This window comes from Colletotrichum fructicola, assembly GCF_000319635.2.
Source record: "Colletotrichum fructicola Nara gc5 chromosome Unknown KSG_Nara_v1_contig05, whole genome shotgun sequence".
Taxonomy (NCBI): domain Eukaryota; kingdom Fungi; phylum Ascomycota; class Sordariomycetes; order Glomerellales; family Glomerellaceae; genus Colletotrichum; species Colletotrichum fructicola.
This window is the reverse complement of record NW_027094055.1, coordinates 2,766,200-2,783,354: the sequence shown is the minus strand read 5'-3', so window position 1 is coordinate 2,783,354 and position 17,155 is coordinate 2,766,200. Positions and strand designations below refer to the sequence as shown.

The window sequence follows — 17,155 nt, the reverse complement described above, 5'->3', positions numbered from 1 at the left end:
CATGTTCATCCTCGCCGATTCCCCCATTCGAATGCGCCGGGGATATCAGTGGCGAACAAAGCAGAGAGAGAAAACAACAAGCAGGATATCCGCCATGCTACAGCACAGTAACAGAGGAACAGAGGAGTCGGGTGTGAAGATCCTGAGATCATAAACGAGAAATATAAATATAAATGGAAGTGACCCGATTATTTCGTCGACACTGCCTGCAGTGTCTGCGTGTCCGCCCAGTTGTAGTGGGATCCCCCCAGCGCAACACCAGCCTCCCACCACCACATCATCCACCACGCACGCGGTGCTCCTGCATCCTGTGGTGTACGTATTCACCTGGGCTGCACTCACTCACCGCACCTCACACTGTACACCACCGCACTCGGCACTGAACAACAGCACACCAGAACGCCAACACTACCACGCAACGCCCACTGTGCCTTCACCGGGGGCCACCCACCACCTCCTTCCACACCCTTTCCATTGCTGACTGGACCCGACCCAGCCCACCTCGCTTTGTTTGGCCCGGTCCATCGACCCCCAGCTTCCCAGCCATTTTTGCTTCACCCAAGTATCGTCCAACAAGGACGCAAATCCAGTCAATCCCCCCGACCTCACGACTGCCCTGATCTCCTTCTACTACTCCGCAACGTCACCCTTCGACGAGATACTGCACCCTGAACCGAACTACAGTACCCCTACGACCGTCCTCTTGGATCGACCTCCACTTGCTCTTGTCTGCATCTGTTTGCGTCTCTGGCAACATTCTACCAATAGCCGACACATCGCACATTCCCCAAAATTCCACGATACCGACACATAACAATCCACGACGCCATTGCTACGCCCTCCCACAAAAAGAAAACAGTTGCGCACCACACGACGCTCCCCGACACACCACCTTTGCTTGCGACAACAACCGTTTCCCCCCAGATTATGTCGACGAGCCATAACTGCTGTCATTGTTGACGATATGATCTTGCTTCATTGACGACCGGAACAGCGCTGTCGAGAGTCTTTCGGGTAACGACTCGGTCCCCCTTGAACTCAATTTCTTTCTGCGCGACTCAAAACAAATCAACTTATCCAAAATATGGAACCCTTACGCCTCAAGCCACGCCTGCCGGCGGTCGACCTCGACATCGAGGACTGGGACGATGACGACTTCCAAATCGAATCCGACGACCTTACTTTCCGGACCGCATCTACCGCCACCACCAATGCCCCGCCACGTCGTGATTCGGCGTCCTCCCACATGTCCTTTCGCTCCGAACTCGAATCGGTCATTGACGAGGAGACCCATGTACATGTTCCCGGCGACGATGAGAAGTCGACCATGGACGCTATAGCCGCAGCTACACAAGCCGGCATTCCCATACCCAAAAACGTACCTTCATCCGCTCTCATGGGCGGCACCATCAAGCGACTGGGAGGAAGAAAGATTAAGAAAATTATCCAGGACGATTGGGAGGACGACTTGGTGCTACCGGATTCAAAGGACGGACTTCGCATCAAGCCTCAGGACGCTTCTAAGTTCCCCGATATGCTCAGGCAAGTTAGCGGGGGCTCCAGCCAAACCAGCCCGACGAAGCCTATGAAGACCCCTCTTGCCCCGTCATTATTGGACCGAAGAGAGTCGACCGACCGCAGAGAGTCAACTGAATCGAGGACGAGCACACTATCGGGTGCTATCAACTTGGACAAGTTCCGAGACAACGACGATGACGACGACTTCTTCGGCGATGGATCGGAGACCATCAAAGTATCGAAGACACGGCCTCCGAAACCTATTTCACTTATCACTCCCCCGACGCCTTCCAAGGGCAACGTGAAGCCTTTGGATGACGACTTCGAGAATGACTTTGAGCTGCCTTCTGATGGTAAGCTCAAGCTTTCTACTCGCAAAGACATTCCGAAGACACCATCAAACCAGGCCGATGACTTGGACTGGGGTGAGGGCAGCCTCGGTACTCGTTATGGAGGCACTCGACGAGACGCTCGCTCTAATAGAAGCTCGTCCGTCTCGGCCATGAGCCCCAGCGTATCAAGTTCGTTCACCGCTGAGAGTGAGGATGAAACGTTTGAGGGACTCGTGCTGCCAACTGGCCCTGTCAACTTCGAGGAGAGGCTGAAGAGGAGAAAGCTCAGCCGCTCGCCTGCCCGACCGGTTGAAGAAGAGCCACCGAACCTCAAGACGCCAAAAGCTGAGGTGGAGGGCGAAGACCTGCTGGATGGCCTTGATGTCGGCGACGGCGATGTGTTCAACCCCGGCAAGCTCACACTTCACCGTAACATTCGCCTCAACAACAATCGACCACCAAGCCCAGCGCGCCCCAAGACGGCCGTCTCCCTCACATTTTCAAGCAAGCCAACGCCATCTCGATTGCCGCGGCCAAGTCATGAGAGGACAATGTCCGCCCTGGAGCCTGTTTCTGAGAGCGGCGGGCCCATCCTTTCTCGCTCACGGAGGTCTCAGTCTCGTCTCGGCCATCAATCTCAGTCCTCAGTCACTAGTGTTCACAGCATGCCTACACCCACAACGCCTTCTCCTGCTCATTCTTTGCTTCCGGCCACTCCTCGCAGAAGAGAACTTGGCTCTAGGACATCCACGACATCGCTGCGGAATGAGCCGACAACCACTCACTCGCAGTTGCTGAGATTCAAGAGGTCTTTACCAGCTATGAACATAAAGCCCTCCAGCTCACCTGCCAAGCCGACTGGCTCTCGTTTTGAGAGACCACCTTCGAGAACTGAGGGTAACCGCCAACAGTCAGGGGCGCGACCGAAAACGCCAGTCGAGAGGACCCGCCCTGCAACGGTGGAAAGCTTCGCTGCTCAGCAACGACGACCTTTCCTCCCTGCTGGGGCATCTCAATCCCAGTCGCAACACGTGACTACGAAAACTTCTCGCACCTTCCGACGCCATGATTCCGAGAATGCCTTGGACTTGCGGCCGACTTCGAGGGCATTCTCAAGGTCTACGATGCGCTCACCTAGTCCCAAGAGGCTCAATCGGCATTCGGATCATATCACTCACGATGTCTTCTCCAGCTCTTCTTTCCGCAACATGACCAAGCCTCACCGGACCCGCAATTTCGGCGATGGTCATGAGCTGGATGCCTTCGACGATTTGCCTACCTCAGCTCAATCCGAGGCGAAATTCATCCGACAACCTGTCAAGGCGCCGCTTCGCAATAAGATTTACCAGAATGTGCAGACCGATCGGACTACCACACCCTCCCCGGCACCATTCTCATCCCCTGCGAGGTCTGATTACACGCCCCATTTTGCCCGTGATACCCAGGCTAGCCGAATTGCTCGGGAGACCTCGCTTGCCCAAAGAGCTCCATCAGGCCCACTGGCGCCTCTCACGTCTTCACGCGTCTCGCAACTGTCATCGTCGAGGAACACTTTCAGCCCCGGAATGCCGCAACCATCGGTACGATCAAAGAAGAAGAGGAACCCTCCTCAACTAAAACCTCATCTCATATCAAATATGAACAAAGAGAAGACGCCACAACGTAAGTGCATCGATCAATCACTCTTTATTTCAAATGCTAACACCACCCCAGATCTCCAGGGCATGTTTTACAACCCTGACACTTTCCGTTGGGAAGGCAACGAAAATGTCTTGAACGCGTTCGACCCACCACCCGCGTCGTCACCTTCGACAGCATCACTACCACCTCACATGATGCGCGATAAGGAAGCCACTACCCCCCGACCGGCTTTAATTACGAATATTAGCCATACGAAGGGCGTGCAAGTTGTGGGGGGAATGGTCTTCGACCCACAGAACATGTGCTGGCTGAAGCTCGGTCCCCAGTCGAATCCCAAGTCCGAGATCCCCGATCCCATGGACGGCTTCAACGCCCTGGATGACGACGAAGACGTCTTCAAAGACATTCCAGACCTTGAAGACAACCAGGGCGACTCCAAAGAGCCCGGTCGCGTCAGCGAGGTCAAGGATGAATGGTTGGTCGGCGAAGAGTTCGACGTCGGTCCAGAGTTCATCCGACGACAGAGAGAAGAGGAAGACAGGTGGAGAAAGAAGTGCGAGAAGTGGCTGGGTGTCGGCGAAAGAGATCGCGAAGCATGGCGGTGGGCGATTCGCGACATTCTATTATATCAGAGGACTGCCCAGTAGACCTCATCTCACGAACAGCATTCTACTTCGGGAGGCACTTGATGCTCTTTTTTTGGTTTCACGCATATCACTTTAATACCCCCGGCTTCGGTTGGCGAACGCCGGGCGAGTTACGACGGAGGCGTTTTTTGGGAGAAGGTTACGACGAGCAGCATTTACGACGACGATTCCGGTGACGACATTCTGGATTCCTCTGTATAACATACTCTCCGAAAAGGTTGTGGAAGGACTCACGACATACGGCTTTGATGACGAAAAGAGGTCCGGCAAGGGAACGCCGACCGCTATGAACAACAGGGAAGACACCATGGGAAGAAATGGCTCTGATACCATCCAGGCTTGGACTGGAAAGGGTTCATTATGAAGCTTTAGGGCTGGATTGCTTTTTGCGTCGATTCTGTACCATGCTTCGATTGCATTTTTTTTGGTTCTTGTTTTAAGGACAAGCAGAGGCCTTCACACTTCCATCAAGGTGGTGGTTGGCTGGCACATGAGAGACGTTTGATGAAAAGCTTTGCTTAGACAATTTTGGGTTTTTTGGAGTACTGGACTAGTAATATCCCATTTCTTTCATTCTCGGGCCGGTTGGGCATTGGTGATCGTGATGGCAAAATAGTCGAACGGTGACAGACGAACATGGCCTCAAGGCCAGGACGCAAGGCGACTCTGGAACGGCAAACTATCAAACGACACTTGATGCAACGGCAGCCTCGGCAAAGGCTTTTCAAACGGCTTATTGTTCATACAACTTTTTTTTATTTCCCGAGTCCCTTTTTGAGCTCCGACTCCCTAGTAATAGGTAATTATAATGCAACGACAACAAAATAGGTTCGACAACGACGACCCTTGGACCTCGCCATGATGCTCTCTCGTCTACAACCACAGAGAGATAACAATGAGAAATCATCTAACTTTCCCTCCCTATGCAAACAGAACGTTCCCACTTATTTTCCGCCCTTCTTGTCCTTCTTTTGCTTGGGACTCTTGGCCTTGGGGCTCTTTTCTGTTGTCGTCGCCTTCTCTTCCGTCTTCTCCTCGGCCTTCTTCTCCGCCTTCTTCTTGCTCTTCTCCTTCTTCTCGGGCGTCTTCTCAGCGGGCTTCTCAACCTCGGCCTCGGAAGACTCGGCGGTCTCCGTCTTCTGCGTCTCCTCCTTCTTGCCGCCCTTCTTCTCCTTGGACAGCGCGTTGGGGTCGAGACCTCTCCTGCGCATGGCGTTGCGCTTGGCCTTGTCGATGTACTCGGTGTCCTCCTCCTCGTCGAAGCCGCCAAAGTCGTCCTTCTTGCCGTCGGCGCCGCTCTCGTCGTCGGTGGTGATGGGCGTCTTGTCGACGGGCTCGCCGGCGATGGGGCCGGACCTGTCGCGGGAGGCGGCCTTGTCGGGCGTGGGGCCGATCTTCTGGAACTTTGCGACGAAGAAGCCGTCGACGTTGTAGGTGTGCGGGTAGTAGCGGCGGGTGAGCTTCAGGGAGGGGTCGAACTTCTTGCCCATGAAGCTGGTGAAGCCCTCGCGTCCGAAGGGGAGGTTGGTGTCGACGAGCTTGACGTTGGGGCGGCGGGAGAGGGCGTATTGCACGACGGCCTCGCTGGGAGTACGTTAGCATGTACTTCTTGGTAGTAGGCTGAGACATGGGTGAGACTTACTTCTCCTCGACAGTTACGGAACAGGTAGAGTAGACGATGTAACCGCCGGTCTTGCTGTGGTGGTTGACAGAGTCGATGGCGGCGAGGATAAGCTGCTTCTGCGTGTGCGGCAGCAGCATAAAATCCCTCTCGGTCTTGTTGGTCTTGACGCTGGCATCCTTGGCAATAACACCAGTACCAGAGCAAGGCGCATCGAGCAACACACGATCGAAGCCACCCATGGGCTTGGGAAACTCTCTGGCGTCGTAGTTGGAGACGACGACGTTGCGCGCACCCAGACGGTGGATGTTACCGATCAGACCCTTGGCACGCTGCTTGCTGGGATCGTTGGCGACGATGACACCGGTGTTCTTCATCATCGCGGCCATGTGCGTCGTCTTACCACCGGGAGCGGCGGCCATATCCAGGCAGCGCTCGTTCTCCTGAGGCTCGAGGGCCATGACGGGGAGGAACGAAGAGGCGGCTTGCAGGATGTAGTGACCGGCGAGGTACTCGGGGGTGGCACCAAGAGGGACGTTGGACTCGAAGACTTGCAGACCGACCTTGGACCACTTGCCGACGGGCTCCAAGGTCACGCCACGGCCGATGAGGGCCTGGGCGAGATCGCGACGATGGGTGCGCAGGGTGTTTGTCCTGAGGACGACGGGACGGGCAGACTCGTTAGCCTCGAAGAAGGCGAAGGCCTCACGAGGGGAGAACAGGTTGAAGAGCTTCTCGGCGAGGTACTCGGAGTAGCCGTAGTACGCGCAGATGTCCTTGATAAGCTGGGAGGTGTACTCGGCGCGCGAGCGGCCCTCCTCGTGCAGGTTGGCGAAGTCGTCAAGCACTCTGATGTTCTCGGTGATTCTGGTTCTCAGAAGCTGCAGATCCGGCGCAAGCATGGTCTTGGTCTTGGAGACGAGCTCATCGTCCTCGTCGTCCAGAATATGGAGCTTGTCGCCGTCAATGTTTGTCTGCAGACCCATCTCCTGCAGTTCAGCCTCCGCATCCTCCGCCTCCTCGGCAAGCTGCTTGTCAAGCCGCCTCGCGAGACCCTCAATGTTGGCCTTTGTGAGCTGCTCCTCGCCGTCCGAGTCCTCTTCGTCCTCCGAGAACATGTGCTTTCCGCCGCCGCCGCGCTCCTCGTCGGAGTCAACGACGGAATCGTCGTCCGAGCCATCGATGAAGTCGTCGCCGAGCTTTTCCGCGTCCAGGTCGGAGAATTCGTCGGCCTCGTCGCTCATGTCGGAGTCGGCAGCGTTGAAGTCGCCAAGGTCGTCGTCGTCAGACATCTCCTCGTCCGAGTCGGGCTCGGCCTGCTTCTTTGACTTCTTCTTGGTGACCTTGGGCGCCATTTCGCCGGGAACCGCAACCTTGCCCCTCTTCACCTCCTTGTTCTTCGCGCCATTGGCCTTGGGCGCGGGCTTCGTCGTCCTCCTCTTCTTGGTTTCGGGGGCCTCGACGGCTTCGACAGGAATACCGGCCTTGCGCTTCAACTTTGCGTAGTGAGCCTCCGACAGGGGTTCGGGAGGACCCTGCTTCTTCATGCGACGTCCGACACCCATTTTGACCGGTCAATTCGTGTCGAAACTGGGGGGAAAGGGAAATGGGTATATGGTGATGGAGGATGTACAACAGACACCGGCGGGACGGTCGCCAAAAAATTACTGCGCTAGAATGGTCCCTCCAAAACTTTTTTTATCGAGCACGGGCCATCCGCCGATAAGATTGTGATCCCTATCCGGGAAAGCCACGCCGTCCAGCGCTCGTGCTCCACACCCCAGCTCCTGCCTCCGCCCCGCCATCCCTCCTTGAGTACCTACTCCTAGTCAGAGGAGACACCGGACGAAGCTCAAGGACGACACCAAGGACGACGACGCCCCAAGACGATCGCTTTAACCTTCACCTCACTTCCGCTATACATACGAATAGCTTAGAATAAACCTTAACCGACGACCTCTCGACCTTTATCGAATATCGCTTGAGCAAAAACTCCCAACGCCCAAACGCAAACATGGCTGAAGTGGTCTTTGCCAGGCAGTTCCTGGCGACCTTGGAGTCGCGGCCGGCCAAGCTGTCGGCCGATCATGTCGAGGACCCCAAGAACTTCCCTCCTCGCCCTCCTGTAAGTTGCATATATCTATCTGCACGTTGCGCGAGCTAGCTGACTGATGTGTGCAGTACATCCTGCCCAAGATGCCCAAGGCGATGAGCAAGCCCACGAGCCTCGCACCCGGCCAAGAACGATCCGTCACCGTCTCTCTCAAGTCTCTCCGCAACCCGCCTTTGGATATCAAGCTGTCATCTCAATCGCTCAACACGTCGATCCTGGACATCAAGACGCAGGTCGAGTCGCAGTCGCGCATACCCGTGGACAAGATGAAGCTGCTGCACAACAAGAAGCCCGTGCCGGACAGCAAGGTCTTGAAGGACTTGCTCGCGGAGGATCAGTCCACGGTGGAATTCTCGGTCATGGTCATTGGTGGAGCCGCGGCGGTCAAGCCGGCTGAGCCCGCCGCCCCCGTCGCGAACGACCCCGCGCAAGGAGAGATCGGTGAGGCTGCACTGGAGACGGCAGAGTTCTGGGACGATCTCAAGGGCTTCTTGCTGCAAAGACTCAAGGACGAGAAGAAGGCGGAGGAACTGTCGGCGCTGTGGCGCTCAAACTACCAGGCAACAAAATCATGACGTAGCATCACGGAAACGGACTGAAGCATAGATAATGGTCTAATAAAGAAGTGATTCTGTCGTCGGGCAACAACAAGAATGCTCTGCATTCCAGCATGAGATGTTTTCCTATGGCAATGGGTTGGTATGACCAGGCGGGCAGCCAAATCTGGAAATTTACTTATCACGCCCCAAAAGAAACGCGGAGTGGAAAGCACTCAGACCCAGAAATCGTCAGGGGAGAAGGTAGGCTCTCCATATTCGTCGTAAACTCTCCATGATCGTCGTCAGTCGTCCCGGAAGACTTGCAACCGCCAAAGTGTATGCTCCTTCTCGCGAAAGGAAGGGGGGAGTTTGGTAGAAAAGTGGGAAATTTAACCAGCCATGCCCTTGCTGACGGTCTTGAGGATGGAGTCGTACTCGATGTCATCGGCATCGTTGGCCTGGAGCTCGGTCGCAATGCCGGTCAGGGAGCGCTTGAGGGCCTCCTTGGAAGAGGCGTAGATCATCTTGGCCTGCACGGGTGTTAGCGACAAGAGGAATTGATGTAAACCGCGCGACAAGAACTGACCATGACACCGGCATCATCGGGGGACCAGGCAAGGAAGGTGATCTTGTTGCTGTTCTCGGGTTAGCTCCTGATGCTTCTCCAAGACGGTTGGTGCGGGGCTGCATACCGCTCACCCTCGCCAGAGGCAAGGCTGTACTCGAAGTCGTAGACGGCGTAACGGGGGCCCTTGCCAACAGCACCCTGATGCAAAGTTAACATTGGCCTCTAGCTTCATGACGAGAGGTAACGAGGGATTGCATACGCTCTTGGTCTTGGAGGTAGCATTAATCAGCTTCTCACGGAAGTTCTCCCAGTCCTTATCGGCCGAAGCCTCCTCGACGACGATCTCCTTGTTGTCATCCGACAGCTTGTAGATGATGTACTTGTACTTCTTGGAGAGCTTAAGGTCGTTGTAGGCCGTTATGCACTCCTGCGAGACGGTCGCTCTGGTGGGGGAGTCGGGTTAGCACTGCGGCGGTTCTTCGCGGGAATGGGGATGGAGCCAGCTTGGCCTGCTCCGCCTCGGGTGGGATCGTCATCGAACGAGCGGTGTTCAATCGCCCGTCAAATGTCGTCGGCGCGGGAGGTGAGGCTCTGCGGAAAGGTGAGAACGAACCCGGATTGAGACTGCGCTGGTGGTTAGATTGGTGTCTAGGTAGACGGCTGATCCTTGGAAGCTTTTAGTACTCACCATGATGCTGGTTTATGGCGGGGGTGTGGCTAGGAGAGAAGGCGGGAAAGTGGGCTGAGAGCAGATTAGCAGGAGCAAAAAAAGAGACGGGAAATTGGATATAGGCAATTATTAAAATGATTGCAGAGGGGAGGGAGGAAATGGAAGCCTACATGAGATCAAGTGGTCCGGCCGTGGGGGGGATGCTGCACTTGGGATGGTGGTGGTGGCAGGAAAGGCAACAGCTTGCGTCGGGTTGGTGAGGTATCTTGGACAGAACCGGAGTGAGTTGGGTCACCGTGGAGGGGAAGCGGGCGAGAAAAACACCCGCATGGTGGGGTTGTTGTCCCGGTGAGATTAGAGCACAGCACGTGACACTGCGTCAGCCACAGAGCGTTGACGAATCACCCCCAGGCGGCAGTCAATAGCTGACTTGGTGGGATGGAGCCCAAAAGCAGGGCAATTGAAGCCATGCGCCTCTCTCTCTCTCAGTGTAAGGTAGCTCTGCAGCAGGTTGCCAGATAAAAATCACAATAGCATGATGATGGGTGCCTGCTCCCCGCCGCCCGTGAGCTTGAGGTGGGCGTTTCAATGGCTGCCTCGAGACACCTGTCAGCTCCAGGCCAAAAGAAGCTTTACCGACAACCTAAGTCAACTAAAGTAGTGGCTGTGGGCTGTTCTCACCCACTGTAGAGCACTTACCTAGGTAGCTTCAGGCCCCCCCTTATCAGTTGACAGACGTCACCGTGCACTCTTCACAATGCACGAGAATGGATCAATGTCTTTGTTGTCTCGCTTGTCGCTTTGGCTTTGGCTTTGGCTAGCTTGGTTTCTTTAATGAGAGAGCCTTCCTATGTCTGCGCAGCTGTATGTCCAGTGTACTGACTTACTCCTCCTACTGAGGACAACAATGGTAGAAATAAGGACAGACGATAATAGGAGAAGTAATATCAACGATAGAGATGACGACGACAGCAACAAGAGCAGCGGCAACGACGACGACGACTTCGCTCTGGCACAGAAAAAATAAGACCCATGTGTTTTTATCTTTAACTGATTTGGTTTCTTCATGCAACACAACTTGCTAGTGCTATTGTACATACAGATCTCTTCAATCCCCTCGGGGAATCTCTGTAGAAAGGGGTAAAGAGGGGAGATTAGTACAAAGGGCCGCAGTTATCCATCCTTTTTAAATAGTAACACCGTGCCATGCCCCCTTTTTGAGTTTTTAATACAAGACGTGGTCATCATTTACTTTTTTACATCATTCCACCCATGCCGCCCATGCCGCCCATACCTCCCATACCGCCCATGCCACCGGCGGCAGGGCCCTTCTCCTCGGGAGCCTCAACGATGGCGACCTCGGTGGTGCCGAGCAGAGAGGCAACACCGCTGGCGTCAACGAGACCGGTGCGGACGACCTTGAAAGGGTCGAGGATACCGGCAGCAATCATGTCGACGTACTCGCCCTTGGCGCTGTCGAAGCCCTTGTTGAACTCGTTGGCGTACTCGTCGGTAAGCTTACCAACGATAACAGAGCCCTCAAGACCGGCGTTTTCGACGATGCTGCGGGCAGGACGGGTGATGGCGTTCTTGACGATGCTGACACCGAGCTGCTGGTCGAAGTTGGCGGTCTTGACGTCCTTCAGGGCCAGAGCAGAGGCCTTGATGAGTGCGGTACCACCACCAGGCAGGATACCCTCCTCAACGGCGGCGCGGGTAGCGTTCAGGGCATCGACGAAGCGGTCCTTCTTCTCGCCGACCTCGACCTCGGAGGAGCCACCGACCTTGATGACGGCGACACCACCAGAGAGCTTGGCCAGACGCTCCTGGAGCTTCTCCTTCTCGTACTCAGAGGTGGTGGGGTCGTTCATGACACCACGGATCTGCTCGCAGCGCTGAGCAATGGAGTCCTTGCCACCCTCACCGTTCAGGAAGATGGTGTCCTCCTTGGTGATGGTGATGGAGCCAGTGGAGCCGAGCATGTCGGGGGTAGCCTTCTCGAGCTTGATGTCGAGCTCATCGGTGAAGACGGTACCGTTGGTCAGGACAGCCAAGTCACCGAGGATGGACTTGCGGTTGTCACCGAAGCCGGGGGCCTTGACAGCGGCGACTTGGAGCTGGCCGCGGAGCTTGTTGAGAATGCAGACGGCGAGAGCCTCTCCATCGATGTCCTCAGCAATGATGACGAGAGGGCGGCGCATCTGGGTGGAGGCCTCAAGAGCGGGGATGATGTCCTGGACGGCGGAGATCTTCTTCTCGGAGAGGAGGATCAGGGGCTTCTCGAACTCGACCTTCTGGGACTTGGCGTCGGTGATGAAGTAGGGGGAGACGAAACCACGGTCGAAGCGCATACCCTCGGTGACCTCGAGCTCATCAACCAGAGTCTTACCCTCCTTGACGGTGATGACACCCTCCTTGCCGACCTTCTCCATGGCGTTGGCGATCATGCGGCCGAGAGCCTCGTCACCGTTGGCAGAGATAGTGGCGACCTGAGCAATCTCCTCGCTGGTGGTGATATCCCTCTTGTTCTTCTGGAGGTACTCGACGACGGCATCGACGGCGGCCTGGATACCACGGCGCAGGTCCATGGGGTTGCAGCCAGCGGCGACGTTCTTGACGGTCTCGGAGAAGATGGCGCGGGCGAGGACAGTGGCGGTCGTGGTGCCGTCACCGGCGGTCTCGTTGGTCTTGGAGGCAACATCCTGGAGGAGTCTGGCACCGAGGTTCTCGAACTTGTCCTTCAAGGTGATGGCCTTGGCGACAGTTACACCGTCTGCACTCACAGTCAGCTTGACGTTCATTCTGTAGCTTCCTCGAGCTGTATCGTACCCTTTGTGATCTTGGGGGAGCCATAGCTGGACTCAATGAGAACGTTACGGCCCTTGGGACCAAGTGTCGTGGCAACGGCCTTGGCCAGAGTCTCAACACCAGCCAGCAGAGAAGCGCGGCCCTCGACACCGAACTTCAGCTCCTACAGGACGAGTCAGTATTCCTTGACCAATATCATTGGTACTACTACGAGGCATATAGACGAACCTTGTGGGCAAAGCGAAGCTGTTGGCCCAGGCCGGCACCGGGGCGGGACTTGGTAGCGGCGGAGGAAGCGATGGACGCTCTGGCGCGGGATGTAAGAGCGCGGTGCATCTTGGATCTTATTATGAGGGTATCTAGATAAGAGAAAAAAAAAATACAGAACTAGGGATTGAATCGTATCGCCGTTTTGAAGAGCAGAGTTTCGCTCACAAGGAGTTCGACGAGGAGAAAAAGTTCGGTGACGATAGAATTGGAGAAGCTTCCTGTTGCGCCGGCTCCAAAAATTTATCTCGGACGTTCGGCTAAACCAGGCCCCATTGGTGCGCCATGACAAAAACGGACTAGCGCCACCTTGTGCATTTCCACCGTCTTCCAATGGCGTCTGTCCCATTCTCACATCCGCACATGGTATTGTCCCGCGAACAATGCCGATTTATTGACATGGGTTCTCGCTGTTGGTTGGGAATAGCTGCATGGGGTTCGGCAACTCCTTATGAACTCATCGACACTCCGATAGCCTCTTCAAGCTTAACTTGACCGAACACCCTCTTTCATCTTGCGGGTCTCTGTCGCATCCAATTGTCACGCATTGTCAGCTGTTTCTTTTCATAGACGTTTATTTACTTCTACCCATTATTGCTCCAACTTTACTGTACTTGAAACGTTGGCGAGTGAGTGCCGTGACGCCCCCCCTCTCGAGATGTCAGCCGCATCGTCACTTGATTGGGAACCTAACCGCAGGTATGTATGGTACAATATACAGCAAGGTACAGATATGGTAAAGGACCAAGCAACCCTAATAGATATAACCCAACAGCAGGTATGTATGGTTCGGTTAGACATGAGCATTGAATAGATAGATACCCATAGATTCTCCTATTTCCCCGACGTGGGCTTCGGACGAATACATAAGAAGAGACAGTCGAGAACCAAGTTTTCGATTCCCACCTCATCAGCGCCATTGTGTCTTTCATCCAGCTTTGCTCAGTTTCTATTTTCGATCCCTTTGCATCGTAGTTGATAGTTCCGAAATACCCTCTTAGCCAGCCAAAATGAAGCTCTCTCTCCTTGCCGTTTTCGCCGCATCCGTCTCTGTTGCGCAGAGCGCAATCACTTGGACATTGGACAAGGCAGCAAACCCTACATCCGACCAGATCGAGGCCTACGAGAAAATCGAAGCCACGATGAAAGCCGCCGTCGCCCGGCACGCAAAGCTGGGCACCGCAAGCAAGTCCGTCACGGTCAAATACACGCCGGGCGTGCCGACGGCGGAAGCGGGCGTCAGCGGTGTCCTCAGGTTCGGTTCAGACCGCGCCTTCATGGACGAGCGGACGGCACTCCATGAGATCGCGCACAAGCTCGGCGTCGGCCTAACTACGGCCTTCAACTCTCTGTGCTCTTCCGGCGACTGGAAGACAGCTCTACCTCTGCTGAAGTCCTGGGACGGCGACGACGCCAAGATTAGTTGCGGCGGCCAACACATCTGGCCGTATGGCCTGAACCATGACACCGAATGGAGCGAGACAAACGCGGATCGTCACATTCAGATTATCTATCAATGCCATGATTGCCAATGGCATGTAAACCTGGGATTTGTTTTTCAGTGCATTGTTTATATTGTAAATATTTGCTGGATGTTCCCATACTGGGCTGCCTCTGCCTTGGCATTGCGGAGGGCCTGTGGCCACTCCTCGGGATGGCTAGAAACCTACACAGCCTCTGCTTAGAGGCCTTCAGCAGTAGCTATCGCCCTGATCGCAGTATGGATAGGGCCTCTTAGGGTATTCTTAAGGGCTCTATCTAATGCTACTTTGATAATATACTGCTAATTGTGGAAAAATATATAATGAATTTAAAGGTTTTATCTAATATATAGATTATATACTTTTTAGTAATAGCTATAGTAATTTCTTTATTAAAAAGTATATTTTATATAAAGTTAATATTCTTATATTCCTTATGTAATATAAATATTATAAAGAATTTATTATAAGTTAATAATAAATAAGAAAAAGAATAGATATAAAGTTTTATATATAATAGAGCGTTTATACTTTTAGTTATAAAAACCTCTTAAGATAACTTCTTTAGTTAAAGAGTTATCTTTTATATAATAGTATTTACTTTACTAAGAGGTTTAGTAAAGCTATCCTCAATTTATAAAAGCTTTAATAATCTATTTAACTTTAATATAACTAATTAGCTTTACTATATATATTATTATACTATTTAACTTTATATTATATAGCTAATATTATTACTATTCTACTAGTCTATTTAGCTAATATATATATATATATCTTTATATAAAGCTTTACTTATTAGTAGGAATATATAAAGTTTCTATATTACTTTCCTTAATTAGTAGAAAGTAGAAGTTAAAATACCTATATAATGTTTCTAGAATTTGGCCTGCAAATAAGGTGAATTTTGCTGTAGTCTTTTTGCAGGGGGGCTGCGTCATAACTACAAACTCAAATATTTGCTGGATTGGGTTGATGCATGCTTTGCCCCTCTGTGTATATATCTTGGAATATGACTGAAAGCGTTCGATTGGCAATGAAGACATCTGGAGCGGACGAGAATGCAATCTTCCCCCGGGGGACTCGAAGGATGGTGCTGTTTCAAATATACGAAACGCAGATGATTTCAGAATTTTCTACTTGTGGAAATCATCAACTCATCCATGTATTGTGTGCATCATTCACGACGAAAGCAATACTGCGAGATTTCGGAGAGAAGTCAATTGGGCCAATTATCAAGTCATCGTGGGTATCTATTATTCCGCGTATCTCTCAATCCCAGTAAAAACCAAACGCCGTTTTCGTCGTTCCTTCATCACCTAGCCCAAGACACTTCCACTGAGCAAGTTTACTTGCCCTTTCCAAAGTCGCCATCATCGTCTTGGATATCTTCGGCCATGTACTTTACCCAATCAGGAACAGGCGGAGGAAGTTCGCTGCCGTTGTTGGCATTTCCAAAGGCCTCGGCCCAGTCAAGATTGGGAACACCAGCCATCGTGCCGGGTTGCGAAGGGAGCTGGTGTGCGCTGGGAAGCTCGGCGTAGCTACTGAAAGGCTGTGAGCCCGCCGCCGTCTCTATGTTGAAGCTATGGTCGGGGGCGATTGGAAATCCCATCTGGGGTCCTCCCATCTGAGGAAATCCTCCCATAGGGGCAAAATCTCCCATGAGAGGGAATCCTCCTAGGGCAGGGTCGATAGACTGCTGGATCGCTCCCTGTTGCCAGTAGTCCTCGAACGACGGGACCGTTGAGGGGTGCTAGCTATCGTCAATAACGGAACTCGAAGTGAGGACAGTTGGCCTACCTGGGTCAGAGCGGAGGCGGCGTCTTCCTCTGTTTCCATCGTGACCGTCTGCTCATCGACGGGAAACTTATCCGGCTCGTCAATGTCCTCGTCCCAGGAGACAGCACGCGGTTCGCCTGTGTCCTTATCCAGGACAACTCCCCGGGTGTCTCGGTTGTCGAACCGTCTGAGGTTTCCTCGTGGGGGCACGACTCGTCCCTCCTCGAGGTGTCGCTTGGGCATCTTTGCGACGTATTGTCTGGCCGCGTTGCCAGTGACGTTGGGCCGGAACCTATGGGCAGCATCGTCCCATGGTAATTCGATGCCCTTCTTTTCGCATTCAAAGGTGAGTGCGAGCAAGAACTTCTCGGCAACCGGCTGACCTGTATCAATCACTGTTAGCTGAAATAACTGAAATGTTTCCGCGGTTGGAGTCTTACGGTTCCACTGCACCAGCTGCCGGCCGGAGTATCGGCCATTAGCTTTCTTCTGCTCCTTAGAGGGGAGTTGATGAGTCGCAGGAAGTCTAGGAGGAGGAGGACAACGGTTGGTGGCCTCTTTATCAACAAGTGGGTTCTTCTTCGAGTTGGGGGCAGCTAGAATCTGGATCTTCTCCAAGGCCTTGTTCTGATTCTGCTTATTGCTGGCGTGGTGGTTCTCAACAGCAGAACATGAATTGACCGTGGCCTTCAAGACCGGCTTTCCGGGAGCCATTACTGTAACCAGTAATTATTAGTCCGGAGATTATCACACGTGAGATGAAAGGAGACGTCGCGCAATAAAAGGTGAATTGTTCTCTCACTCATCCAAGCCTGGGTGAGGTGAAAGGCCCTTTTTCGCGTGAGGGTGAAGGCTAGGAGGTGAAAGAAGCATCCCAAAGTCAGATGAAGGTGAGAAAGAAATTGAGAGTACCTGCATGTGGTATTGAGGCTTGATATGACTGATGAGCTTTCGTATCGCGGTGTTGAAGTTTAGTTCACAAACTTATGTTGTGGTTGATGAATTGAGGAGAAAGTTTGTGATCCCACAGGTGAGTTTTGGGCTTTACGGGTTGGGAAGGAGGAAAATCTCTGTGTTAGGAAGGTGAGAGATGGTAGCTGGGAAGATTTGGGAAGGCATGTTGGGTTTTTGAAGCAGTTGCTTCCTTCGCGACTGCCAGTTTTCCTTT

At 53.4% G+C, this 17,155-nt stretch overlaps 7 protein-coding genes across 7 annotated transcripts; 3 read left to right on the top strand and 4 right to left on the bottom strand.

Annotated features, from left to right (window-relative positions):
• Window positions 1-1,084: 1,084 nt before the first annotated feature.
• On the top strand, window positions 1,085-4,138 carry byr4 (the record flags this gene model as incomplete). The annotated part of the gene is made up of 2 exons (XM_032025435.1): window positions 1,085-3,512; window positions 3,564-4,138. The coding sequence occupies 2 exons, from the start codon at window positions 1,085-1,087 to the stop codon at window positions 4,136-4,138; spliced, it is 3,003 nt and encodes a 1,000-aa protein (XP_031878043.1).
• Window positions 4,139-5,082: 944 nt separating this feature from the next.
• nop2 (25S rRNA (cytosine-C(5))-methyltransferase nop2) lies at window positions 5,083-7,324 on the bottom strand (the record flags this gene model as incomplete). The annotated part of the gene is made up of 2 exons (XM_032025437.1): window positions 5,083-5,722; window positions 5,781-7,324. The coding sequence occupies 2 exons, from the start codon at window positions 7,322-7,324 to the stop codon at window positions 5,083-5,085; spliced, it is 2,184 nt and encodes a 727-aa protein (XP_031878032.1).
• Window positions 7,325-7,773: 449 nt separating this feature from the next.
• On the top strand, window positions 7,774-8,447 carry CGGC5_v009460 (uncharacterized protein; the record flags this gene model as incomplete). Its single annotated transcript, XM_032025438.1, has 2 exons — window positions 7,774-7,884; window positions 7,941-8,447. 2 exons carry the CDS (start codon window positions 7,774-7,776, stop codon window positions 8,445-8,447), a joined length of 618 nt encoding a protein of 205 aa, XP_031878023.1.
• Window positions 8,448-8,800: 353 nt separating this feature from the next.
• Window positions 8,801-9,670, bottom strand: COF1 (Cofilin; the record flags this gene model as incomplete). Its single annotated transcript, XM_032025439.1, has 6 exons — window positions 8,801-8,941; window positions 8,998-9,046; window positions 9,104-9,177; window positions 9,239-9,422; window positions 9,593-9,603; window positions 9,668-9,670. The coding sequence occupies 6 exons, from the start codon at window positions 9,668-9,670 to the stop codon at window positions 8,801-8,803; spliced, it is 462 nt and encodes a 153-aa protein (XP_031878033.1).
• A 1,235-nt stretch (window positions 9,671-10,905) lies between these two features.
• On the bottom strand, window positions 10,906-12,793 carry hsp60 (Heat shock protein 60; the record flags this gene model as incomplete). The annotated part of the gene is made up of 3 exons (XM_032025440.2): window positions 10,906-12,422; window positions 12,479-12,620; window positions 12,686-12,793. 3 exons carry the CDS (start codon window positions 12,791-12,793, stop codon window positions 10,906-10,908), a joined length of 1,767 nt encoding a protein of 588 aa, XP_031878051.2.
• A 941-nt stretch (window positions 12,794-13,734) lies between these two features.
• On the top strand, window positions 13,735-14,409 carry CGGC5_v009457 (uncharacterized protein; the record flags this gene model as incomplete). The annotated part of the gene is made up of 1 exon (XM_066152172.1): window positions 13,735-14,409. One exon carries the CDS (start codon window positions 13,735-13,737, stop codon window positions 14,407-14,409), a length of 675 nt encoding a protein of 224 aa, XP_066008431.1.
• A 1,144-nt stretch (window positions 14,410-15,553) lies between these two features.
• CGGC5_v009456 (uncharacterized protein) lies at window positions 15,554-16,701 on the bottom strand (the record flags this gene model as incomplete). The annotated part of the gene is made up of 3 exons (XM_032025442.1): window positions 15,554-15,961; window positions 16,009-16,370; window positions 16,428-16,701. The coding sequence occupies 3 exons, from the start codon at window positions 16,699-16,701 to the stop codon at window positions 15,554-15,556; spliced, it is 1,044 nt and encodes a 347-aa protein (XP_031878050.1).
• Between the last annotated feature and the right edge of the window lie 454 nt (window positions 16,702-17,155).